The following is a 27887-nucleotide window of genomic DNA, read 5'->3' as shown; positions in this document are numbered from 1 at the left end:
TCAGCTGGGATAGGCTCCACCACCCCCACACAACCATGAAAAGGATAGGGGGAATTGATTGATTAAAAGACATTTTATTTTTTCATGAACTATAAAAGATAAGTTTGGTCAATTAAAACATGCAATTTAGTTCAATTGGAAATGGAGTAGTGCTTACTTAACAGGCTGAGTTAAATAAACTGTTTCATTACTTAAAAAATTTAAGGCAACGAGTTACCTTGGTTTTTTTAAGTAGATTCAACTTATCTGGGTTTACAGTGTAGAAGCATTATACAAAATTTACAAACCGCAAAATAGAGGTTAAAACTAAGCTGCATTAACTTCATTCTGCCTATGGACTATAAAAGTAGGCCATCTCTATTGTAACATAACTCACTGGTTTGTAAAGCTCAGTTTTGACACCCCAATTTTAGCAATATAGACGCTGACATGTTGGTTTTTGGAGTCAAAAGTAACATTTCTGAATGATAAAGTAGGCTGCTTGTCAGTTAGATAGCAAGCTTTTTCTTTTAAGCTGGATGCAAATACTAGAATTTTGCCCACCAAAACTCTGTCGCTAACAGTCTGTTAATGCAATTAACTGCACAGAAAGTCATTATGTGTCCAATATTTGTGTTAAAAATGCTTCAAAAAGTACCACTAAATCAAAATGATCAAAAGGTAAAAAGTGAGTTATATAAGAATTAATGTTCCCAAGAAAGAGGACCTTGTGTGGAGACTCATCTCAGGCTAATCTCAGGGAATTATAAGCTTTGTATGTTATGCAGTTTGTCAGCCAGTCTGAGAACTTTAACATTTTAGACTTCACTGTTTCTTTATTTCTGCTCTCTGCAAAAGGAGAGAAGCAAAACCAGCACACAAGATAGTGCTTTAGGACTCAAAACTGCCTTTTGATTTGTCAACTGAGAACTGAGAGTTCATTAGTTACTTGTTTGGGATTGGTCTATACACTGGGTGGCTGAGGACCACGACTGGCTAGCAGTTATGAGACAAAGCCAAAAAGAGGCTGGATGAACAGGCCCGCGGTTCCCAGGATGCACACGGTCACAAATACCCAAAGGAAGATTCTATCAATCACCATGGCAACGTACTTCCAGTCATCCTCCACCTGTGAGTAAGGGAGGGGACAAAACAACAAGTGTAAAAAGACAGTGTCAGTATTAAATACAGTGTTAGAAATGAGAGATTAAACGTGAACAGAGATTATTTAAAAGCAGGTGAAAAGGTGTGCACAGTGAGAGAGAAACAAGTGATCCGTTATCTCAGTGCGTTTGGGGGCTACAGGAGTCGATGAGGTGAGGTAAGTGTTACACGGAAAGCGTGGAAAAAAAGGAAGACAGAAATAATAGAGGAAAAAGCAGTTAAAAATGTCAACAGAAAACTGATGCATTATTTACACAGGGAGAAATTACTATGATAATCACATTCAAACCACAACGTAAAAAAAAGAGAAGCAACAGGCGTTTTGACAAAGCTGATTGAGGCACGAGTTTTGCATATCAAAGGCTCCTTTTCTCCTGTGGGAGATTTCACCCACTGTATTTATAACTGACAGAGAGAGGAGGGAGAGTGTTCAGCTTCAAATCTGAAAGTATTTGGTTCTAACAATGTTGCTAACTTATAGAGCAGGTTATGCTCTGCAACCATGCAAGAGGGCTCCCAGCAAACATAGTTTTTCTTAGTATGGCGAGGTTTTGCATAAATGCATTATGCATAATGCATGCTTACTGTGTATTTGCTTTCCACGAGGGCCCGCAGATTTATATAAAACACAGAATAACTGGAACAATATATCTTCTATGTGACATGTTTCCAAATTTATGCCTAGTAGTTGTTTGCTAAAATAGTGAAGCCAAAATCAAACTGTAATTTAGTCAAATGAAAGCACCATGTGCAAATACACTGGAGTTAAATTCAACATAATACCAGGAGAATAGCAAACAAAAACCATAAGTGCAACTTATGTCATTTGTGGCAGCATTGTGTGTCAGTTAGCTCTAGGGCCACGGCATTGGCCTTTTTTCACAGTAGATACATTAGAAAAAAAAATAAAATATATATATATATATATATATATATATATATATATATATGTGTGTGTGTGTGTGTGTGTGTCTGTGTGTGTGTGTGTGTGTGTGTGTGTGTGTGCATGCATATAAATATTTTGGTGACTAGGAAAATTGGAAACAGATGGCAATGGGGGGAATACCTCCACTGACATTCCTCACAACTTACTTTTGGTCCATATGCTTACTTTTAGCTCTAATAAAACTCAACGAGTCTACTACAGTAACTGTTAATGGCAGTAATGCTACATTATGTGGTGTATTTCCTCCCACCAATTAATAACAGATTTGGAAGTTAGTTGTCCCTTATGCTGCCTGACAGATCCACTGGCACTTTCATCAGAATTCACAAATGGAAGGAATAATTGGGAACACATGTTCAGGAATTATGACAATTTCCATGATGTTGACTGGCTATTGTGCCAGTTACATTCCTCTGATACATTTTATTGGATTTAATGAGACCAACCTGATGGTAGTCCCAGTACTATTCTTGTTTTTTTGTTTTTTTAAATTGTGGGATAACAAACCTGACATGCAATTTGGAGCTACAACTGACACAGATGACTGCCATCTTTTGCATTACAATAGTGTGGATGGCCCCAGAACTGGGGCGCAGAGCTGCTGCACCTCATGTGTAGATGACCAAGGGAGTGAAAATAATTGAATGAATATGAAACTTGTAACGACGCTGGCTTTTACTTTAGTGCAATTCTACTTGGATCCTTTATTTCACTGTTAATGTTTGATAAATATTGTTGGGTGCAAGATGAGAACTTTTTAAAGATTCTGATGTGGAGCATATATAAAAAGATTTAAAAATTAGTACATTAAGGACACTACCTGAAAATGAGCTTCCTTTAGACTGCATTACAAGGTGATTGATGTCCAAGTTGTATGTGAAGCTGATGTAGTCCCAATAAATGCAAGCTGGCTTAGTTAAAGACATAACTTCTTTACTATGCGTTAAAGCAGTGCAGAGAACAGACTACAAGAAAGCCTTAGTGGCCTCATTAAAGCCCGGTGCACTGTATCATTAATCTTAGTCATAACATAGGTGACACTCTCTACCCCTCTCTGCACTGGTTCATGAACCATTTTCAAACCAAAAGTGCACAAAGGAAAAACACCATAAAGATGCCACACTCATTGGCTTGTTTCCCTGCTATAACTATGGCTCCAGTTTTAGGACCACATTCTAGTTGATTGGTTTTACTCTTATCGCCCACTGACAAATGATCATTTAGAGTGAAATAAGAATGCCTCACCTCTTTGGCCTTGTTGCGGCTCCTCATGTTTTCAGCAATGTACTTGACGCTCTCGATGGCCTGTTTGATCTCAGGCGACACCACAGAAAAGGCTACGACTGTGTTGATGCTTTGGTGACTCAGCTGACGTGTCATCTTCCCAGGGTCTGGAGTTTCTGGGGTTTCCTTCCCATGCTGGCAAGGGCAAGGGCAAGGGCATTTCTTTCCAGTGCAGCCTTCCATGTTCGAGAGCTTACTCTCACCAAACTCCACGCAGTTAAGTGATCCTCCTCCAAACTGTTGAGAAGCATAATCGGTTAAGATTTCTCCTTTTCTAGCCACAGCTTGTTTCACATATTTCTGTTAGATATCTATGTGAGCTAAGCAGTCAAACATCCACAAGGTGATATTGAGGAAAGGCTTGTTTCTTTTCATGTAAGCTTAGTGGAGAGGAGAAGCATGGGAAAAGGAACAACTTATTACATTTGGGTGAGGAACAGATCACTTTTGTAAAAGCCGCGAGATGGAATGCTGACGTTAGTGAAGGATGTGTGTGAAGTTGTGTTTCTTCACTTTTCTTCAGGTTTGTCCTTGTGTCTGTTATATTTAATAAGAGAAAGAAAGAGGTGCTCACTGAGCTTCCAGAGCTGTTTCTAAGCTCAGGTCTGAGCTTAAACTCATTGAATATATTTGAGAGTTGGCCCAAAGATGACCCAAAGATCAACAACAGAACTGTTTTGAAAGAGTGTAAGACATTATTTTTCTAGAAGAGGCTGAACTTTACAGCAAAGCCATGTAAGAATTATTTATGCTTTCATTGTGTAATGTGCTACAGAGTCAGAACTTAAGCACAGTCAATGAAATGACAGCTGTCCCTGATATAACCTGCGTGACCTGCGATAACCAGAATAAAAAAAGTTAAGCACTAAAATATTTTTGATGACTAGGGTCTTTTTTAAGCGGGAGAAAATCCCACATATTTCTATAACTTTTTTATTTTCAGGGGTTGGACAGCGAAACTGAAACACCTGGTTTTAGACCACAATAATTTATTAGTATGGTGTAGGGCCTCCTTTTGCGGCCACTACAGCGTCACTTCGTCTTGGGAATGACATATACAAATCCTGCACAGTGGTCAGAGGGATTTTAAGCCATTCTTCTTGCAGGATAGTGGCCAATAATATTTAATAATATTTAGATCTGGTGACTGTGCAGGCCATGGGAGATGTTCAACTTCACTTTTATTTTCATCAAACCAATCTTTCACCAGTCTTGCTGTGTGTATTGGTGCATTGTCATCCTGATACACGGCACCGCCTTCAGGATACAATGTTTGAATCATTAGATGCACATGGTCCTCCAGAATGGTTCGGTAGTCCTTGGCAGTGATGCGCCCATCTAGCACAAGTATTGGGCCAAGGGAATGCCATGATATGGCAGCCCAAACCATCACTGATCCACCCCCATGCTTCACTCTGGGCATGCAACAGTCTGGGTGGTACGCTTCTTTGGGGCTTCTCCACACCGTAACTCTCCCGGATGTGGGGAAAACAGTAAAGGTGGACTCATCAGAGAACAATACCTAAAAGCTGCTTCAAGGAGACCAAAATTTCTATGATTTAGATAACAGAACCATTTGCAACACTTGAGTCACAGCTTTGCTCATGTGGACTAGATGTTCTGTGATAGGAACCACTTACCTGCATTAAGCTATTCTTCCGTTTCTTCCCTCCTTTTCCTCCTCCGCCTCCTCCTCCCCCTCCACCTCCTCCTGCCTCCCCACTGCTGTCCAGCCCCCCAACCTTGCTGTCTTCATCAATCGGTCTCCGCATTAGCATAATCCTCGGCAGTACTTTGAGAAACACCGAGCGCACCCAGCTCGGCATAGTGTGGGTCATTGGTGTGCGATAATGTACATTCAGCACAAAAACAGTGATGACAATGCTGAGTGTGACGAAGATCATTGTGAAGAGGAGGTACTCTCCAATGAGCGGGATGACCAGCGATGTGGAGGGGATGGTCTCTGTGATAACGAGTAGGAACACAGTGAGGGAGAGCAGGACGGAGATACAGAGCGTGACCTTCTCTCCACAGTCAGACGGGAGATAGAAAACCAGCACTGTGAGGAAAGAGATGAGGAGGCAGGGGATGATGAGGTTGATGGTGTAGAAGAGCGGCAGGCGCCGGATGTAGAAGGAGTAGGTGATGTCTGGATAGATCTCCTCACAGCAGTTGTACTTAATGTCGTGTTTGTAGCCTGGAGCATCAATGATTTCCCACTCGCCACTCTCCCAGAAGTCTTTCAGGTTCACCTAATAGATGGATAAAGATCTTAAATTCCAATCTTTTATTCCAACACAAGCCATTCTAACACATATAATGCATTTTTTCAGGTAAATATGATAAATGTAAATTTGCAAAAAGTTGCCAACCAACTTTAAGTTTAAAAAAATGTGATGGAGCCACTGATTTAAGTGCAACCACTAATTATCCACTGGACCTCCCTTAGGAGTACAAGCAAAATGGTTAATGTGCAAAACAGTTGTGTTCCACATGCTAATCTTAAAGTGCATCTGTTTTCTTTAACTATTGGATTTGTTAATTTATTTACATGTTTTATCATATAATTTTTCTTGCACTTTCACGAAGTTAATTGGAATAAACCATATATGGTCTTCTAAATGCTTGATTTTATATTCCCAATAATGTAATTCATGCTGTTTCCTTGGTGTCCGTGTCTTTAAAAGTCTGCTACTCTCTTTGGCACTAACTACTATTTTTAAGCAGAACTTTTCTGCAGAAACTTTTTTCAGTGGCCATTGTTGCCACATAGGTGCATTTTAACAGCAACCCACCCTTTACTGCATTTAAAATTGCAGTTATCAGCTTTATCCACATTTAAAAAAAAAAAAAAAAGAATACATTATAGAAAACATCCCAGATTATTTTCATCAACTAAGGATTTCATAAAAACAGTCATTACATAATTCCTCATGATATACTTCTATTTGACAGCCATGCCTGAGAAATTACTGTTTTGGCCTACAGCAATTTGCCAGATAGCAGTTTTTTGTCAAACCCCATTGTAAGTTATGGCCTCAGCCCGGTCACCCCTATGAACATTGTCTGACTTCACCACTGGCTACAGATGACATTATATAACCTTTTTTACAGACTGCAGAGAGCTCTTCATCACTTGTAAATGACCTTTTGTATAAAATTGATTGCGGTGCCCTTTTGTAAAACAAACAGTAAATAAATGAAAATGTATTGATTTTAAATGCATGCTGTATCTAACCAGACTGAATTCTGTACTGGGCAGAAAGAAAAAACTGATATAGATAGTTAATTGCTATACCAGGCCTAAATGCAGTTACAAACACTGACCTTGGAACCAATAAGTACTAGGTCAATCTTGGCTTTGTCATAAGTCCAGGACCCAAATTTCATAGAGCAGTTCTGATAGTCAAAGGGGAAGTACGTGATGTCCATTGGGCAAGATGACTTAAAAATGGCCGGAGGAACCCATGTGATAGTTCCATCAAACTTCAGCAAGGCCTTGGTCTTATCCTCCACCAGAAAATCACCTACAGCACTGTATAAGACAAATGTGAATGTATAACGAGGCATACAATATATTCCCATGACAAAGAAGGCATGAGAAGATATGATAGAAGTGTGGTGTGAATAGAACTCAAAGGTTAGGGGAAGACAGCGACGACAAATGAGAGCATAGGCGAGGAGAAAATAAAGGCACAGAAGAAAGGGCAGAAGATAAAATGAGAGGTTATGAAAGAAAGGATTATTAGGATTAAAAGGTAGAGGACAATAAAGCCGCATTATGTATTATTGTGAAACACAAAACAGCCTTTGATTAACATATGATGAGCCATTATTGTAAGTAGAAAGAAGTAATGAGTCTACAATTAACTGAGCTGAGACTGAGAATAGAACACAGCACAAACTCACCCTGAACAATGGGCAGTGACATTAACATATTTCACAGTATTTTCTATTAGAAACTCTAGTAACCGAAGGTACAGAAGATGTTTGTGCTGCAGATAATATGGCCATTAGTGTAATATTATAATAAAGCTGAAATGACAAAAAGGGTTCTGAGCAAGAGGAAAATGTTAGGCATTGCATAAAAGTGACATTAGCATTCATTTGGAACAGCTCTTCTGCTGACTTGTGAAAAATGCATATCAACAGATTATTTTTGTTTTGCCTCTTCACTTTTCATATTTAGCTGCTCTACTGCCACCATTAGAGCAGCTAAACGATCTGTTGTTTGGTGTTAGGCATGCACAGGGGTTATTTTAACAAAAACATCTGCCTGCTTCTGAGTGAAGGCTGATGAAAGGAACCTAGGAGGAAACCTACAAACCTGCATTAAGGCTGGAGACCAAATCCAAAACAATAATGAGAAGGAATATAAAATATTAGACCTAAGATTGTACCGAAAAGTCTCAGTGGTGTTACCTCTATGTGAGAACAATTGGAAATAAAGCACTTACTAGTGCAGGTTTAAAATTTGAGACAGATCCTGGTCTGGGTTAAAAGAAACTGACGCTGATAAGCACTGGATATAAGGCGGAAAACCCTCAATGCCTAATCATCCACCTCAACATTTTATAAAGAATTTATTTTAAAGCACTATTTTTTTCTTTTTGGCCAAATGATAGTCATCATTCTATAGTCATTTGTACAGAAACAGCATTTTAAAGAAAATATAAGCACAGAATGCAGCAGATACTGTTGCAATAACAGAGATGTTTGCTAAGCTTAATAATTTCTGAGGGTTATGATGTTGACAGCCTCACTTGTTGTAGAGTACAATGTCGGGTCTCCAAATCTTGTTCGATGGAACTCTAATGAACTCAATCCCGTCAAACTCTGCAGGCTTCCATCGTAGCTTGTAGTCATTCCAAATCTGATGGAGGAGAAGAGAAAAACAGTTTTAGCAGACTGGGGAGTCAACCATCTGCTTCATATTTTGCATTGTATGCTGCAGACAGTATTAGTCACTCGAGACATCCCCCTTCATGGGAATATTTTGAAAAACATATTTATACTGCAGGCAGAACTTTCTTTGATGTTTTACAGTAGCGCTAAATAAGGGTATTATGGGGGGGAATCAGACGGCTTTCATTTGCTTATGGATTAGCTTGTGATAAAAATGTTCACTTTTTTTGAAGGAGTTTGCATTTGTTAGAGTCAGAAGCATTTCAGTGACAAAATAACACTATGAGATATCAACAAGAGCCAGTATAAAGAGCAGTGACAGAGACGCGGTATATGAATAAATAGCTCACTGACAGAAATTAAGGAACAGTGCATTCACTTGTTGTTCTGTCAACATATGTGCAGGTAGCCTTTCATGAGGTGTATATCCATTAGCCTTGACTATGTGCATATCATTCAAGATGCATTCATTCATTCATTAGAAAGGCAGATTAATACCCAGTTATGACCTGGGAGCTGTTTAATTAGCCACTTCATGCAACACTGGCTTTTCCATTTTGGAGTTTGTATTATGACTGGTTGGAGATATAACTCCTGATAGGTTCAGGTGTGCAGCTTATTGTGACCATAAGATTTCAGGGCAGAAAAAAAGGAAACTATGGGAGTTTTTAGCCTCAGTGCAATATAACAACATCAACAGAGAGCTAAGCTTAACTGCTGACACATTCATTTTGATTAATTAGTAAACAGGTACAGAGCAAGTTATTGACTATTGAAAAATTATTTGGAAATGTTTGCAAAATGGGCCTCTTGTCAGTGAAATTATTGTTATATTGTGGCTATGCTGAGGGTACTTTCTTACTGACCATATGATTTTTTTTTTCACATCATAACAAACAGTAGCAACAGTGAGAATAATAACCCTAAATTGGTTCACAGGATGCAAAATGTTTGGGTACTTTATATGCATTTTTCCATACTATTGTTCCATTAGATTACATATTCTAAAACCCCTTATTTCCCTTCTATCTGTTATAAATAATGAAACAGGTTGTACCAAACTTGTATTTTCAGATATTTGGGAGATACTGGGTAGTCTGACTCTTTATTGAATTCTGCTGAGCAAATGAACAAGCATCTATATTATTGAGCCCACACTCAGAGACTAATTGATATGCAGGTATCATCTTGAAAGCAGAGGCTTTTTCAGGGCAGACTAAAATCCTAATGAAATGGATTGCAAATAAAATTAATAATGCAATTTATTGAAATGCAAGTATTTATTATTATATAAAAATCTTGTGCAAAATTTAATTAAACACTAATTAATATCAGTGGCTACTCATTTACTTCTAGGTAAATTTTATTGTTTATTTATTCTATTTGTTTCATATCCTACTTAATTAACTCAAGGGAGGAATATTAATGTTTTCCTTCCATCCATCCATTCTGTTCCACTAATCTGGGGCCAGGTCACGGGGGCAGCGGCCTAAACAGAGAATTCTCTCTCCCCAGCCACCTCCTCCAGCTCATCTGGGGGGAACACCAAGGCATTCCTAGGCCAGCTGAGAGATATAAACTCTCCAAGGTGTCCTGGGTCTGCCTCCTCCTCCTGACATGCCCGAAACATCTCATCCAGGAAGCATCCTAGTCAGATGCCCAAACAACCTCAGCTGGCTCCTTTCGATGTTGAGGAGTAGCAGCAAATGACTCTAATCTCTAAGGGAGAGGCCAGCTACCCTTTGGAGGAAGCTCATCCAAAGCTTGTGACCATAGGTGAGGGTAGGGACATAGATTGACTGGTAAATTAACAGCTTTGCTGTCACGCTCAGCTCTCTCTTTACCATGACGGACCAGTGCAATGTCTCCATCACTGCAGATGCAGCCCCAATCTCTTGTTCCCATCTCCCCTTTACTCACGAAAACGACCCCAAAATGCTTATATTCCTCCACTTGGGGCAGCAATTCGTCCCAGAGTGGGCACGCCACTCTTTTCCAGCTGAGGACCATGGCCTTAGACTTAGAGATGCTAATTCTGATAGAAGCTGTTTCACACTTGGCTGCGAACCATTCCACTGCGAGCTGGAGGCCACCACTTGATGAAGCCAACAGGACTGCATCATCTGCAAAGAGCAGAGATGAGATTCTGAGGCCACCAAGGTGGAAGCCTTCTGCCACTTGGCTACACCTAGAAATTCTGTCCATATATATTATGAACGTTGACAAAGGCAACGACAAGTTAAGGGCAACCCTTGCAAATTCCAACACCCACAGGAAACGAGTCCAACTTATTGCCGCCAATACGGACCAAGCTCTCACTGCGGTTGTACACAGACTAAATGGTCCGCAACAACGGGCCAGACACCCAATACTCTCACATCACCCCTCCACAGGATACCCCAAGGGACGCGGTTGAATACCTTCCAAAAAACAGTCCACAAAACACATGTAGACTGGATGGGCAAACTTCCACGCACATTCAAATCTTTGAGAGACTAAAGAGCTGGTCCAAGGTTCCAGGACAGGACAAAAACCACATTGTTCCTTTTGGATCCAAGGTTCAACTAACAAACTGACCCTCTTTTCCAGTACCCTGGCGTAGACCTTCCCGGGGAGGCTGACAAGTGTGACCTCCCTAATGTTTCAAAATAAGTTCATAGTAGTCAAAGAAGCTGTATGCGTATATCTATATGTAATACAGTTTCAGTTTTCTTACTACTTGCATAAAATAGTCAGTAGAGCCTGGTTTCAAAAAGTATACAGCTAGTTCATTTAGAAATATTGTGTTAAGGCTGTGAAATAAAGATTCCCCTGCAGTCACACTGCAGAACAGTTGCAATAAATTCCTCGGGTTCTGAAGTAGCTCCCACTGTAAACCCACTGTGATCCAGAGTCTAGCAGTGACTGTGATGTTGATGCAACTTGTTAGAAATGACTTGTTGTAAATAAAACAGCCCAGACAATAAATAAGATCATATTATACAGACTTTTCAATATATTTTAATTGGAGAGCTCAGGGATCACAGCACCATCTTATCTACTACTGAATCACATCAGAGTCCAATAAATGTTTGGCTCTGCAGAGCAATTAGTTACCGATTTTAAAACATCTATAAATTTTACAGGAAGCTTTTTTTTTTATCTTAGAGAAGCAAAGTTTAAGAGTGGTGGAAAACAAGAAGAAAAAGAAACAAAATGGTATTGGTGAGGTGAAAGAGAGAAAATGCTCTTTGAGAGAGCAACTGGCTGTGTGGGGTCAGGAGTTCAGGGTCTCTGGCTATAGAGCTGCTGAGCGTGACTAGCAATAATGCTAACATTGATCACCAAGCTGATTGCATCAGGTGTTTATCTGGGTTTTCTGATTCACATGTGCCCTCTTGTTTATTCTAACTACATGTAACAGACACACAAACACCAGCTCACATATGGAGAGAGAAACAGACTGTGGAATCCCATATTAATGGCTGCTTAGTATGTATAAAAATGTGCTAGCACACATGACCCTCTTCAGGCTTCATTTACCCTGATCTCTGCAGACCTCAAGTATGAGCTGGGTCAATGAAATGGTTAATACATGCTGTGTGTGAAGCGTGTATCTGTGTTTGTGTGTGTACATGATTACTCACATGCCTGAGCCATAAATTTGTTTCCATGATTTGATTCACCTCATCCTGCGGAGACACAGAGTAGGAAGAGAGCTTGTTAGGCAACAGAGGTGAGTGTGTTTATGTGTGTGTGTGTGAAAGAGAGATTGTGTTTTTGATTCAGCCTACTGAGGTAACTACAAGCAAAGTGCACATCACATGGAGTTCTGTGAGTTATCAGAAAAAAAATATCGCTGGCAATAAATATCTGCAAATATTTTAAAGGAGACTGAATTTATTTTCTATTTTTTGTCCTCTGTTAGTTATGATTAACCGAGAAGGTCAACTGTGAGCATGTCAATAATAGATGAAAAGGTCACAGAGTTCACTTCCTCTCTACCTTGCCCTTATTCACTTCTGATTTGCAGCCTTGAAATTCTCACATTTCTAGAGAATCCACTTACAGAACCACTTATAGACCCACTAACTGCCACAACTAGTACACAAACAGACAAGTGAAGTGTGCAAAGTCACATGCATAATGACACATACAGAGCAACCACACACTCACCTTTAAATTAATCTCACCTTGCCGAGCGAGCAGATATTGCTACATCACAGTCCAGTGTGGAAAAAGGTTCCTGTTGGCAATTTTCTCTTAATCTCAGGATTTCCACTCTGAGGTGAAAACCTCTTTTCACCGGGGCATGTGCAGCACCCCCACCTCCACCACCAGCATTAAATTTAACATTGCCAAAGCAGAGCAGCACTGTATAACAACACCGTGAGACATTTTCGCAATCCGTGAAATTGAACAGACTGAATAAAGTCTGCATTCACTTTCCACTTTCACTTCGTTCCACAGCTTATCTTCTTGCTCTTCAGTTTCAAAGGTAGGAAATGTGATCAAGATGCTCTTGGAATGACAACTCAACTCAGCACAGATTCTTATATATTGCTGAGAAGATGCTACAGTATATGTGAAACTGTGTTTTGGACAAATACATATAGAGACATACAGAACTGTACTGTACACCTTCAACATTATGTTACAGTCCTTAATTCTGGTATATATGTGTGCCTGTGTGTGTGTGTGTGTGTGTGTGTCTGTGTATATATATATATATATATATATATATATATATATATATATATATATATATACACGTATATATATGCATGTGGTTTGCATGTGTATCAGGGATGCAAAGCTTACAACTTTAACCAGCTGGGAGATGGAGACCTCAAATTCCACAGTGACTGGATCAGAGACATTCTCCACTGGTCTGATGAACTGGTTATATCGTCTAAACAGTTTCCTGAAAAGCCGGTCCTCAGCCTTTGATGAGAGGCAATCTGAGGGTGAAACAAAGAAGAGATGGGGAGACTGACTCCTTAGTGACCGGACAAATTCAAGTAAGATAAGAAATTTGAAAAAGGGTCACAGTATCCCAAGAATGCAGCTAATTCAATGAAATTCTAGCTTTACCTAAGATGTAACGATTGTCTGCAAGGCTTACACTGATCAATCACAGCTAGCATCCACAGTCTTCTAAGTAAATGCTAATCAGCTCAAACCATGTAACAAAAAGCTTTGATAAGGAACTGATGGGGGAAAAAAGTACATATCAGACTCTTCTGAATTTCAATACAGCATCACATCAATAAGTCTTTTGAGTTTTAAAATCAATGTTTTATGAAATTTGATGAATCATCTATGAAGAAATCTCTTTAGATTACAACTTCTCTGCTTGGATCATCAGAGTAAAAAGTTTACTTTGAACAAGTCTGTGACATGAGATAACCTTTAGGGTATTTGTCAGTGTGTTTGAGATGAGGTAAATTGAGTCATAGCTTCAAAGAATGGGAAGGAAGGAAGCCAAGAGCAGCGATATCAAGTTTCAATTGTGGTATACTGTTAAAAAAAGAAAGTGTTTCCTTATTTTCCTAATTCCTCTAGGATTTTTTTCTATGTTTATTTTCTGTCATTGATTTAACTGAGACTCTTCAAAGGAGAAAATATGGTTATCATTTCATTGAGGATATGGATGTCTCACACCGGCCTTCCACCTTAACCTCTTGAGCAGCATTACAGCCTCCAGCACCTTCTTTCTAGACTGACTGCCTTCTTAACAGACCTCGTATTGTTTAGCTCAATCACTGTTCATCTATTTTTGCCGGGTAGCTGGAAACAAATTTCTGCACAACACCTGTTCTGTCCTTTCCTTTTCTATAGTATATTATTTTTTCTCATTGCACCTTTTAAACACTATTTACAGCTTGTTATCACATTGTGTGTCTCTGGTAGCATTGATGCCCGTGGTTTCTATATAGAAAACTTGCTTATGTACATATCAATTTTCCTGTAGGTTAGCTCCAGGTAAGTCCTGAAGTCATGGATAATTTATAGTGGGGTTTTGAGCTTTGCAGTGCAACTCAGTACAGTCTCAACTCAAATAGTCAAAAATCCATTGAACTGACCTGAATTCATTAATGAACTAAGCAATACAGGAATTTATCGTGAGGAAAAAAATAAATTTTGGTGTACTTCTGCCTGCCTGTGCAGCACTGTGGACAGGTATTACATATTGAAGACATCCTAGAATAGAACCTAATTTAAACTCAAATAAAAATGTAATATCTAAATGAAAATAAATCATCGTGACAAGCATGTCCTCTTCTCTTCTCCTGAATAATAGTAAATATAGATGGGTAGGTGCTGGAAACTGTCAGGGTTCATCCCTATGAGAACATGATCTATTATAATTTAGCTATATATAGGAACGTGTTTGTCAGGACTGCAGCTTAAGTGCTGTGTAGGTAACCAAAATATGAAGAGCCTTATTTACTTCCAGGAAGGAACCTTGAAGGCCTACGGCACACTATCAGTCTGTCTATTTAGTGGGAAATGCACAGCAAGCTATTTTAGCGTAGTGCAGAGGAGTTGCAGACTGCAGCCCGAGGACAGGAGATGAAGTGCTGAAAGTTTTTTAGCGCATGTGAAAACAGAGTTGTGTGAGGAGTCTGGGGGAGCTGCCATTTCTTTAAGCTGGTTCCCCATTCAGTATTTATATTTCAAACTTCTCTTCGTAGAGTGGCTCCCATATTAAGCAACGTAAAATCTCTGAACTCCCATAGACAGTACCAAAGATGGAGCTTCTGAGACTGAAAAGTGAAGCCAGTGCAGAAGGACTTTAAACCTGCATTCTTTGTTGTGGCCACCAGGGGCGATACCTGTGGTTGCTGAAAGACTTCTAGTTCTATGTGAGTCTAATGGAAAACAGCTTTCTGACTTGATCTCTATAAACACTTTCTCTATAAACACACATCATTACACAAGTATGACATCACAAGTTGTTAGCCAATGTGTTGTTTCACAGTCAGACCACATCCCTCTCTAGTCACATCTGGTTTCAACACATCAAGATGGCAAAAGTGAAAATGCTCAGTTCAAAGCTTCAAAACAGGACTTTGCAAACCAATGGGTGATGTCACCGCAGCTACATCCATCTTTAATACTGTCTATCTATATAATACAGTGGTATAAGTTAATGTTTTAATGTAAATCATTTGTCACCTCGATCCATAATTACAATTAACAGCAGCTGTCACTCTTACGTACAAAAACAAAAAGGTTTTGAAGGCAATTTAGAAGAGTGCAGTTGATGAACTGGAATAGAAGGAGGTGTCACTGCTGTACACCTCAAATTTCTGAGCAAGCTAAACAACTTTCCTGCATCATCACAGCAAAGTTGTTTAGCTGTGCTGCTGGCAGAGAGTTACTGGCGCGAGACAAAATCAGATTACATGTGTTCTTGGCATGATAAAAAAAAGCCCAAATACTGACTGAACATGAATTCGTTTGGTTGCGCTGTAAACAGATGCCCTTGTTGTGTCTGTTTTAGTTCCGACAAAGTCTCTGCTCAAGGAGTGTTCACTTCCTCCAGGATTCTGTCACCTGTAGTTTTAGATCGCATTTGCTGTTACCATCAGCAACCACACCCACTGCGTAATCCAGCAGAACTAGAATCTTCAATAGTATAACTTTTAATCTAGAATTTATTTTAAAGAAGACTGAAACTGCATTCACTTCCAAGATAAATCAGTTACAGGGGTTGTGTAAGCTGTGCAACTTTTCAAAGTGAACTGTATCAAAGCAATGAAGTTAAAGTTCCCCACACAGCTTGCTGCCTTGAAGCCAACTGAGTCACATCATTTACACTCCTGCAGTTTGTGAGGATGATCACCCACTCTACATCCTTCAAGACCCCCTGGTGCTCTTAGAGCTGTCACACAGAAATCCAGCTCACTCTCCCCATCACCCTCTATAAATATATCTAGATCAATACTACGTTCTTCTCTGCAGGGCAGGTTGAATTGGGGAGAGAAGATGCAGGAGAGTGTGGATTAGAAGGAGGAGGAGCACAGATAGGAGGCAAATAAGGCAAGAAAGGAACAACTAAAACAGTAGATAAATGAAAACACAACAATCAAGAGACAGAAGACAAAGAGGCATCTACAGTTCAGAAGAACTTCTAAGAACTTGTCACCTCAAATACACAAGCAGATTTTGCCTCGAGGTGCTTCATTATTTATTCCCTAAACTTTTTATAAATGCTATTCTCATTTGGCTAAAAGCAGTCAAATTGAGTTTGGGATAGATCTTTTAATTAAAATGGACTTCCTTGAAATCCTGGCGATGAAACATTGCTGACCTTATTACATCAAGATCCTTCACTCAAAGGCAGAAGATAACCCTCTTCATGCAGACAACAATGACACCAGAAACCTAGCTGGTGTTGAACTTCTGATGACAGCCCTCTAGAGAGCACAACAAGAGGAATTAAAAAAAAAAAAAAAACACCAAGAGAAGGAGACAAGGAGTGGAGAGAGCGAAGACGGGAGAGACAGACTGAAAGCAAAGCCTTCTTAAGATGTCACTCAGAAGATTATGTGAATCCAGACTTCATAGCTTTCTGTCTGGTAGCTACTTAGCATGTGCTAATGCTATGCTAAATAGAGTTTAAAGGAGCATGGTACGAGACACCTCACATCTGATCCAAAAAAGGAAACTTTCCAGTGCACAACGTTGATGCCTATATTTTTTTTAGAACACAAAAGACTAGACTGAAAAACAAAAACAGAAAGGAAGGAATTTTTAATTAAAATATAAAAGAAAAGAAATCTAAAAAAAATTGCTTGACTAAAAAGAACTGTCACAGTGCTTCATCTATTTGTTAGTATGATTATAAAGGCAAAGCTGCTCTCTGCTGCACGTCCACCAACTAAACCAATACTTTGATCAAAATCCAGCACTTACATGCTTTCTCTCTCTCTCTCTCTCTCTCTCACACACACACACACACACACACACACACACACACACACACACACACTAATACCCACATTTTACTTGGTAAGGTGTATTTCCCATTGAGTGTTTAAAAAATTGGAAAGAAAATGATCTATCCACTTTCATCCTGTATTTATCACATTTACCCTCACTCCCCTAATCCACCAGTCACAATTTGCCAGTTTTTAATAAAAATAATTTTGATTTATAATGCGTGCTGTATTTTTAGTTTTGGTCTTAATCTTTAACAGTTATATTTAAACTCATTTTAGCATAACTGGAACTTTTGGCAGAACTAAAAATACATTAGTTTTTTATTAGTTTGTTGCTCTCCAGAAAATATCGCACAGTAATCTGGATCCAAATATCCTGCTCAGGGCAATTATTCATTTTATGCATGCTATGGAGGGAATTTTCAGCCTTGGTGGAGATAAGCTGTCTCAGATTTCACTCCAACTGAAACAGGTGGTGAAGTATATCTTAAAGTTAACATTATTTTTGTCACTTGGTTTTGTTACTGTAGCTCATTGGTTCTTTAATATTTTTTAAGAGTTTAAGCTCCACTCTCTACAATTTCTGTTGGCCAGTAAGAATACAAAAGAATACCAACTGGATATTAAATTTAAGCCCTAAAATAAAGGTCATCAGCAAATTCTTGTTTATTTTTCCTCCAAAAATTGTGTTTGCTCAACTTCTTTGTTCAACATCATCCAGACCACACCTTCAGTGACACTATGTCTCAGTTAACTGCTGAGTAGCTACAGAACAGCTTGACCTGCAAGTTACTGAGTATAAATATTTAGTAATGAGTAATAACGACATAATGACGTGTTTATGTGGCGCAGCATCCTTTCTGCATAAATATGATCTGATAAAGCTACCATAGCTGAAAAGGCTGGCGATCTAACTCCTGATTGGCTTCAGACTAATAAATCATGTAAAACACAGAATAATTTTACACTCACGCCGCTTTAATTTAAGCTTTGACCTGTCGTAGTTCTTTCTCGACTACACCTAAACATAGTGTCCCTCTAAACGTGGGGCCCAGCCCTAACCTCTGTATTTGAAAACTATCTGTGTTTCTGTGTGAAAGAGAGTTCTTAAGTTTTTTGTTGTTGTTGTTTTTAAGTTTTGCATTTCATTAATCTGTTTAATTAATCACCTTTATTACAAAGGGGGAGATGTGTCAACTATGGTATGAAGATAAGGGGAGATTTGCATGCTTTGGGGAGGATGTGTTGATTTTAAGCACTCTGCTTTTGGGATTATTCACTTAATACATCTAGACATATTTTTCCACTATTAATTTAATACAATTGCATTTTGAGCAATAGATTAAGCACTGCTACAAGTGCACTTCATACTTAATAGTTATCTAATTATTTCCTTGAGTGGAAGGCATTGCAGCTTCTCTTGAGATTAGCTTTGAATTATCATCTTTATGTTAGCAATTCCTAGTTTTTTGTGTGTGTGTCTGTGTGTGTGTGTGTGTGTGTGTGTGTGTGTGTGTGTGTGGGGGGGGGGGGGGGGGGGGGGGGGGGGGGGGGGTTCCCTTCTAGTTTGATTCCTTTTCTTAGCTTGGGTATCAGTTTGCTTAACTTATTCTATACTGTAAATATGTTGCACTAATCCACTGCTGTAATGGAAAAATTGGGAAAACAAATTAAGGTTCTTTTATTTCTGTCTCCACAGCTTAGCTGTCTTTCACACAGAGATGTTTTAATGACTTAAAGAATGCATCTTAGTTTGTCTTTTGACTCTGCTCCATGGCTTTGTTCTTTACTCTTTATGCAGATCATCTTTTTGATGGGACTGAACAATGAGACAGCTCCAGCGTATGATACCAGAAAGAATAGGATGTCATGATTACAGTGCTGTCAGCAACATGTACACTCACTGGACTCAAAAGTACATAATAAATTATTCAAGTCAACAAGCAGAATCTGTCATAACTCATTTAAGAAGCAAGTTTCTTGAGATATAGATCCCTGGAGATATTTAATGCACCCAAGACTTAGTATGCAATTTTTAGATTAACTTGCCTACTATACAAAAAAAATGAGGTGGAGATTCCGGACAATAATGGTGAGCAGTGTGAGGAAACTGGAGACAGACTGATGAAGAGGAATACCAGACAGATAATGCTTATTGGAAAAGAAGAGACAATTTTATTGGTGTGAGAGGCTGGTGTAAGAGTGAGCCATTTAGCCTTCAATCTCCCCTGAGCATGCAAATGCTTTTAAAGGAGAGTGAGAAAGAGAGAAGACTGGAGAGAGATGAGGGTTTTTTTTATGTACAATGCTTATATGGTAAACGCTATTTAAAGCTGAAGTGTTTATTTTTCTTGTGTGCCAGTAAAACTGAGCCGAAATGCATTGAATTCAACTGACAGCGATTAACTGGGAGTGGAAAAGGAGAGCGAGGGAAACAAGAGAAAAGACAGATGATGACAGCAAGAGAACCTGAGAGATTTGTGAGTGAGAAAGAGGTGAAGTCACAGAAAAGTGAGAGACAGGTGCAAAGAGCCCAAGAAGATAGGACAGTGGGGCAGGGATTGCATTTGTGAGTGTGTCCGGTAAATGGAATGCCATGAGATGTGACTGATGCTTTTAACAGCTTCACAGTTGCATTCAGGCAAAATCTACAAACGGCTGTATTTGATTTGTCTGTTTTTTTCTTTCATTCTTTTTTATTCCCAACTTTTTTTCAGCTGATACTAATCCTGGTCAAGTTTAGCTCTATTTGAAGGCCTTATGACATTCGTGCAAGACTGCACACATTTCGCATTTCTCATCCATTTTCAGCTTTTTTCACTTTCAAAATGAGCAGATCTAAGAGAAATTTCCCTCAAGGCATGCTCACAAAAAAAGTGGGCTACATGAATTTGAATATGTTTCATGTAAGAGAATCACTCAGCCTTTGTAGTTCAGCATCTCAGTGGTTGTTTTCTCATTTTAGCATGTGCTTTTTGTCATTTTTAGGTGTGAATGAGTCCCTGACCAGGAATGTCAGAAAGTGTTCATATATTCCTTTCTTTGGCGGTAAGAGAAATGTCATCTTCACTTTGGGCCAGAATCAGAAAAATTAGACATTCTGAGATGCCGTTCTTTGAGGTGGGTAGGAGGTACTGTGAGTTTAGCTCAATATTCCATTAGAAAAAGTGTAAAAGTGTAATATTTTATATATAATGTTTTGTTTAATTTTCATAAAAAGCACAAGAAGGCTTCCAGTCTAAAAACTGTGAAGTCTAACGAACAGGTTCAGCCTTTGTGAAAACAGGCGGATGTGAAGCGAGGGCTGCAACATGAGGCGCTCTCAACACATTTATCTGTGACTCAGTTCATATTTAGCCACGCCCCCTCTGCTCTGTGTTCTGCGCTATAAATGTTACCGTGATATAAGCCTTGTTACCACACAGCTGCACTCATGCAGGCAAACACACACACACACACACACACACACACCTTATCACCACAGTTCACTGACCGGATCATCAGTCATGCATTCAATTACATTATGAGAGCAGCCCCTGTTTGAATACAAGGGACAGTGTTGTGACTATATGCAAGTTGAAGTAACACAGTAGTGGCACTACTGAAATCACCAGAGGCAAACTGTGTGTGTACATGCTGTTTACAGTTTGTATGTTTGGTCAAATATATGGATACAACTGCAACTAAAGGTATGGTTACATAAGCTTTTTTGTTTACAGCTTTTAACAAGAATCATTTAGCAGTAGCATTGACCAGTGTCACAAATCCCTAAAGAGCATTACCGCTCCTAATTTAGGATTAGGGGCAGCTGTGGCTCAGCTGGTAGAGTGGGATGTTTACCATTAGGAAGGTTTGTGGTTCTTTCTGAGGCTGCTCCAGTCTGCATTAGGCAAGATACTGAACCCACTGGAGTGGGACACATGCAGCAGAGTGTGTGTGTGTGTGTGTGTGTGTGTGTGAGAGAGAGAGAGACAGATAAAAAGTTCTTAAAGTGCATAGAATAAAGCACTGTGTGAATGGGTGAATGTGGCTTGTAGTGTAGAAATGCTTTGAGTGCTCAGGAAGAGTAGAAAAGTGCTATATAAATACCAGTCCATTTACCAGTACAAAGTTTGTGTCTGATATTGTCTCCAATCACAGTGCAAACTTTCTACAGGATAACTGAACACAGGGTCAAAAGTGAATGTTGGACTGCTTGTTAGCCAGCTTTGGCTGAAGCAGAAGATACATGCTTTAAAACAAGTCTTTTTTAAAGTGATAGAGCAAACATTTGTGTGCTCACTTGGGCCCTGTACTACAAGGTGCGTTCAAAATGCTCAGGGTATCTTTCCGTTATCTGGATTCACTCACCCTAACACTGGCAGTCAGGAGAATATGTCACACAAAGCTGGATATCAACTCGCTAAGCTAACCCAATCTAGGTACATGAAAAGGGTGGCAATGGTAACATTTGGCCAGTGTACTAGCAGCTGAGCAAGTACAAATAGGTGCTTTGTTTTGGGATCAAATATTCGTACTTATAGAATAATTTAAAAAAAAAATTTAGCCAACAAATAAATAAATACAGTTGCATCTAAGAATTTGTATTTCTTACTGATTGTTAGGGAAATGGATAAGACTGGATAAGACCAAATCCTGTTTCATAGTACAGGCTTCGGGTCAGAAGGGTGTAGTATGAAGCAAGTTTAATGGGTTAGCAAGCTACACCAAGCTTAAAGTGTGTATATGAAAGTGGCTTTTTCAAACCTGCTTAAATCAATATGGTAACTTGCGCTGAACACATAACCTGATCTGGATGATGTTCAGAGTTTTGGTTTAAAATCAGCTGACAAACTGAAAGACTATACACACATTTCCTTTATTAGGCTATGGCACAGTAGCCTTTATTCCTCTAATCTGTAGCTGTCACATTAGAAATAAACAGAGCACAGTGGGCATTTAAACAATTATCTGGAATTAAAATGTTTGGTTTGCAACTCTGTGCATTAAATCCAAAGATTAATAATTCTCTGCAAAATAATCTCCTTTTATTTAGAACAATATTGTATGATACTGTCATATTTTTTCTTTATATTCTTTGTAGAGTTTTATCTCAATTTCAACATCATCATCTCTGATTGCACAGGGATCATTTTGTGCGGAAGAAGAGTCATATTATGTGTGAAATGTCCATTTTTATGTGAGTGCACACAGAGCCTAAAATGTTGGGTGGGGTTTTAGGTTTTTCCTGAGCCAGCTAACACAATGAAAGCCTGGCTGTGTTGAACTTCCTTCATGGTATACCCCTCAGGGATCATTAGCATTACAACAGCCGGGGTAATCTTTAGCATCATTTTTCAACATTAACCTTATGAATTGGCATGTGTTTACAGAAGCTCTTTACCACTTCATACCACAATATCTGCATGCATTTTAGATTTAAGCTCGTTATTGTATCAAATTGTTGTGGTCTGTACGCTATTGTCTAGTTCCTGGTTTGATTAAGTTATTTCTCATGTTTAGTTCGCTCAGTGATTCACTTCTTGCTCTTTCCTCTGTCTCATCTTTCTGTGCTTATCCTGCATGTTCAATGAGAATTCTCTTGCATCTGTACTGGTTACTTTTTGCTTTACTTTGGAGGTCAGTTGTCTTTTGTATGTAGCTCTAGTTTTACTTCCTCCATTTACCCTCCCTTATGATTGTCTGCTCCTCCCTGATTGTTTTTATCTGTTGTTAATTGTTTTCTCCTGTGTGTGTATTCTGCCCTCACCTGTGTCCAATTCCCCTAATTAATACTTTGTGTATATACAGTTCAGTCTTCTCTGTGTATTTTGTTATGTTCAGTTTTTGTTCAACTCAGATTGTTTCTGTGTGTTTTCTTGGGGGCCTGTCTAACCTTATGGACTTTATTGATTTTTTTTTTTTTTTTTTACTTTATATATGCTACAATAAAGTGTCAGCAGTGTCACTGCTGGTAGCATGAAGCCATACCTGGACCCTACCAAGGTTCCACAGGTAGTCCAACTTCTCCAGGATGGCACATTGATACATGCCATTGCCAGAAGGTTTGCTGTGTCTCCCAGCACAGTCTCAAGAGCATGGAGGAAATTTCAGGAGACAGGCAGATACTCTAGGAGGGCTGGACAGGGCTGCAGAAGGTCCTTGATCCAGTCCTTAACCAGCAGGACTCCTTTGTGCAAGGAGGAACAAGATGAGCATATGTGCACTGAGAGCACATGTGACAGACATGAAAGGGTCTGGAGAAGCTGTTGAGAATGTTATGCTGCCTGTAACATTGTTCAGTATGACCAGTTTGGTGGTCGGTCAGTGATGGTCTGGGGAGGCATATCCATGGAGGGATGCACAGACCTCTACAGGCTTAGCAAGGGCACCCTGACTGCCATTAGATATCAGGATCCTAGAATCCTTGGCCCCATTGCCAGACCCTAAGCTGGTGCAGTGGGTCCTGGGTTCCTCCTGGTGCATAACAATGCCCGGCCACATGTGGCGAGAGTATACAGGAAATTCCTGCAGGTTGAAGGAATTGATACCATGACTGCCCCCACAATCAGAACACCTCTGGGACATTATGTTTCTGTCCATCCAATGCTATCAGGTTACACCTCAAGCTGTCCAGGAGCTCAGTGATACCTTGGTCCAGATCTGGAAGGAGATCCCACAGGACCCCATCCATCATCTCATTAGGAGAATGCCCCAACATTGTCAGACATGCATACAAGCACATGGGGCCAATAAAAAATATTGGGTACCATTCTGAGTTGCTGCAATGAACTTTCAGCAAAATGGACTAACCTGCTGCATCATTTTTTTCACTTTGTCTTTGAATTCAACCCTCTGTAGGTTGATATTTTCATTTCCATCACAACATTTTGTTGGCAGTGACATCATTTCCCAACACAGTACCCAGTCCATATCAGCATTGATACACAGCATGATTTTTTCCATTGAGATCTGATGTGTTTTCAAAATGTTCCTTAAAATTTTTTGAGCAGTGTATATGAAACTTATTACATTCTTTATTTTTGGACATGTTAAAGAATCTCTAAATGTCTGCGTGAGTGACTCAAATTTGGTTCAAACTACTTTTTGATGATGAGCTGTTTAATCAGTATTTATGTTTTTGATCATTTAGGAGAATCTGTACTGTATACTGAGATTTGCAAGTTAAATGAAATGTGTAGGTGGTCTCTGGTTTGTGAATTTGTAAAACCTCAGGATTTGAATTTGTAGTTATTTTTTTTTAAGTCATTAAATTTTGCCAAGAAATGTGAAATTTAATCTGATTAGCAAAATTAAATTGAATTCCAAAATATAATTAAACATCCCACACTGAAATTCGCCTGTGCAACAGAGTAGTTTTCTGGGAAAATCAGTAGCATCTTAGCGAGAATGCAAGTTGCTTCAGCTGCTTTCCTAGAAGCTCAGTGTTTAGAAGTGTTTATTAAAATCAGTTACAAGAACAGATTGAGGCACAGGCTTACAGCTTTTTCAGTTTTTCCAAGTCCATGCAAAATTATTCAGATATAAACTTGCCTCCATATGTGTCACTGAAAATGGAGAGAAAGAGCACGAGAGAGAGAGGGTCATGCGTGGAATAAAGAATGCGTGTATGGGCTGATAAACCATAAGAAAGTCTGCCTGCCACCATGTATAAATCAGATAGCTGCTATTTATGCCCTTGGAGCAAATGTTTACATTAATGCTTTGAAATGCCGCAGCATAATAACCGTCTCTGCATCTTTTCCATAGCGTGGCTCCAGGTCAGATCCAGGTTCTCTGCTCAGCTGAGGTCATTGATTAACATGCAGGGTGCATATCAGTAATCACAAATGCTTCCTTCCCTTTCATCATTCCCACTTGCATGGCATCCTTCTCTCCTTTCCTTGATCCTTATCTTAATGCCTGTCCTTCTTTCTTTCCTTCTCTCTTTCATCCATCATCCTTGCATTCCACTGTTTATTCCTTCCATTCCTCTTTCCCCATTTCTCCTCCTCACCTTCAGTTCCTTCCTACCTTTGATATTTTCTACTCCCTTCTCCCCCTAGCCATCTATTTTTCTTATATGAATCCTCTATTTTTACCTCCCCTTCCCTCTTTTTGAACCTTCCTCCAATCTTCCATCTCTATTTTATTTGATTCTTCTTACTCTTTCTGCTTCCCTCTCCTTCCATCCATTCCTACCTTCAACCCTTCATTTCTCCCCCCACTTCCTTACTTCCTCATTGCCTACGTTTCGTTCCCCCTTCTACCAATCCTCTACTCCCTCCTCCCTCTCTTATTTCCATGCTATATATATTTATGAATTTTCTGTAGACAAACATGCTCTTGTTTAAAAAACACACACTTTCTATTTTTTTAATTGAACCAGTTATTTTCACTCCTAGTTGTAAATACCACAATGCTTATAAGTTAACCCTTATCACAGCCGTCAATCCTCAAATCATCCATTTGAAGTCCTAAGACTTCAACAAGGCGACTTTTAAAGGCACTCATTTCATTCTAGAGCTATAATGTTTTGTGTTTATCCTTTGCTACAAAGTACAAGAACAAATAAGACATTAACACAAGTTTTAATTAGTGCCGTAATTGGGGTGAAACGAAATAAGGTCATCAGATTTATCCAAAGACACACATTGCTATGAGGTTTTTTTTTTTGTTTATTTTTTTTTTATCAAAAGCCTGCAGCAGACCAAGCCCCTTGACTAAAAGCCTCCTATCTGCTTTCTGTGGGAATGAACAAAATTTTCACTGGCCTCATATAACCGCCAAAGTCTCGCTACCTGTAAACGGGAAAACAGATCCTGTAAACAAATTGTAATCTGTTTTGGTTTTGTGAAATTGCATTAACTCTTCAAAACAAAATTTGCATTCATCAGAATTCATTTGCGTTTCCCCAGATTTTTCTGCATTTCATTTTTGTTGGCCTAGTTTACGTCGAGTCGTAAGAAAAGGCCGTTTAGTACATAAAGCTCAAATCGATGTTTTGGCGTGAAATCCTTGGAATATTTTGACGATGATTTTGTTATTTTTTTCAAATGATAAAACTGAGGAAAAGTTTTGAGACTAAATATCGACGAACACAAAGCACCGGCGGATGACAGAACAAGACAAAGTTACTAAAAAGCGTTTGGAGGGATGTACAGTTATTCCGCTAAATGATCACAGAATCTCTTAAGTTAACTATCAAGACACTGACGCGCAAAGAGTCTCCGCAAAGGGGCTCCAGTCTCCTCGCCCACTGAAAACCATACAGCCAAAAAGCCACATGCTTCTTTGATCTACAGAATATACTGTATAACTCAGCCTTGGATAGACCCCACTTACCTTGCGCCTTCAAACCTATGACAAGAAGCCACAAAGTCCATCTCGTCACAGACTGCATCTCTCCCCCGTGTCGTTTTGGGGATCCTGTTCACTTTTTCGCTGAAGGAGCCCCGTCCCTTTAATCGCTGATAGAGATAAATAATGTGAAAAGGCGTGAAAACGTGCCTCTCTCTCCTGGTGTCGTCTGCCTTGCTCTGTCGGTGCGCTCCTTCCTGATATCATCCGAACTTGACTTCGTTCGTCCCTCCCCTGCGAGCGCAAAAATCCCCTCTGGCGCATCCATACGGACTCAGCACAAGGAGGGAAACCCGTCCCAACATGCGCAAAGTGATCCCAACAGTGGCAAAAAGAGAAAATTCAAAGATAAAAGAACATCTGAGCCTAAAATCGGGAGTGTATAACATTTAAACTAAAGTGCCACACGCAATGTGCTGTAGTAGTTTTTGGTGAAAACGCTCATCGTGACATTGCCTCTTAGGTTGTTTGATCAGATACAGTAGTAGTAAAATACAGTAGGAGTTACTGTATCTCATTCCAGCTGCTGTAGATGGGTTTGAATTGTTTGTGAGAGAGTGAGTTTCAGTATGCGCTGTCCGTGGTGCTGAAGTGACCATGTAACAGCCAGTTTACTTTATTTCACTCATTATTAGCCTTCACGTCAATTTCTTGCATGAGATAACTTTTTGAAGCATATGTCTGCATAAACCGCTCAGTTTGAAAACAAGTATTGCATTACACCAACGTTTTTTGCTAAATCCAAAACTGGAGCGAGACCCCTTAGCATGCTGTATCTTCACCCAGCCACTGAAGTGCAGCACTGCGCTGTTCTGAGGAGGAAAGATTATCTGCTCGGAAGCATGCTTCCTGCCGCTTTGAAACACGCCGCTCGCATTATAAGCTCCCCAGGTTTCTGTTTACCAGTGCTGATTAAGTTTAATTTTAGCGCATGATTTTACACGCTTGGTTTGACGTCATCAAAGAAAGTCATTAAGGAGAGAAAGCTTAGCCGAGCAGTGCTGAAGTGAACTGAGCCGACACAAAAGCCTGAGGTGAATGGTGAGAAAGGGAGTGAGACGCACAGCTGGGAGACGTGTCCGGGTACTACACACGCGAGCTGTCCTCACCCGCTTTTGGATACACACAACACACAAATATAAACATGCGCACACGATGATGGAATGAAAAAGTTTAACTTGAAGAAGAGTATTAGTTCCATATCAGCCCCTAATAAACTGGAAGTATGTCCTGGAGAGATGAAGTATGTGTCAAATACTGACAAAAATAAATTTTGACTCAAAGGAATTTTGCCATCAGTGTTTGGCAGGACAGTCCCTTTTACTTTATTTCAACTATAT

The 27887-nt window shown here is 39.5% G+C and overlaps 1 protein-coding gene across 1 annotated transcript; it reads right to left on the bottom strand.

The window, feature by feature from the left end:
* Positions 1-174: 174 nt before the first annotated feature.
* On the bottom strand, positions 175-26709 carry LOC115779995 (neuronal acetylcholine receptor subunit alpha-3-like). The gene is made up of 8 exons (XM_030728909.1): positions 26533-26709; positions 13079-13218; positions 11905-11949; positions 8137-8246; positions 6701-6908; positions 5014-5625; positions 3335-3610; positions 175-1108 (listed from the first exon to the last, which is right to left on the bottom strand). The coding sequence occupies exons 1-8, from the start codon at positions 26588-26590 to the stop codon at positions 983-985; spliced, it is 1575 nt and encodes a 524-aa protein (XP_030584769.1). The 5' UTR covers positions 26591-26709; the 3' UTR covers positions 175-982.
* Positions 26710-27887: the final 1178 nt, after the last annotated feature.

The sequence above is a fragment of the Archocentrus centrarchus genome, chromosome 1 (assembly GCF_007364275.1).
Source record: "Archocentrus centrarchus isolate MPI-CPG fArcCen1 chromosome 1, fArcCen1, whole genome shotgun sequence".
Classification (NCBI taxonomy): domain Eukaryota; kingdom Metazoa; phylum Chordata; class Actinopteri; order Cichliformes; family Cichlidae; genus Archocentrus; species Archocentrus centrarchus.
The sequence above is the reverse complement of the archived record's forward strand: the minus strand, read 5'-3'. Positions and strand labels throughout refer to the sequence as shown.

Excerpts from the sequence above, each read along its gene's own strand:
- LOC115779995 (XM_030728909.1), bottom strand. The coding sequence starts at position 26,590 with ATGCAGTCTGTGACGAGATGGACTTTGTGGCTTCTTGTCATAGGTTTG. Across the intron at positions 5,626-6,700 it reads TAGTACTTATTGGTTCCAAG|GTGAACCTGAAAGACTTCTG; the intron begins GTCAGTGTTTGT and ends TCCATCTATTAG. Across the intron at positions 1,109-3,334 it reads GCCGCAACAAGGCCAAAGAG|GTGGAGGATGACTGGAAGTA; the intron begins GTGAGGCATTCT and ends CCTTACTCACAG.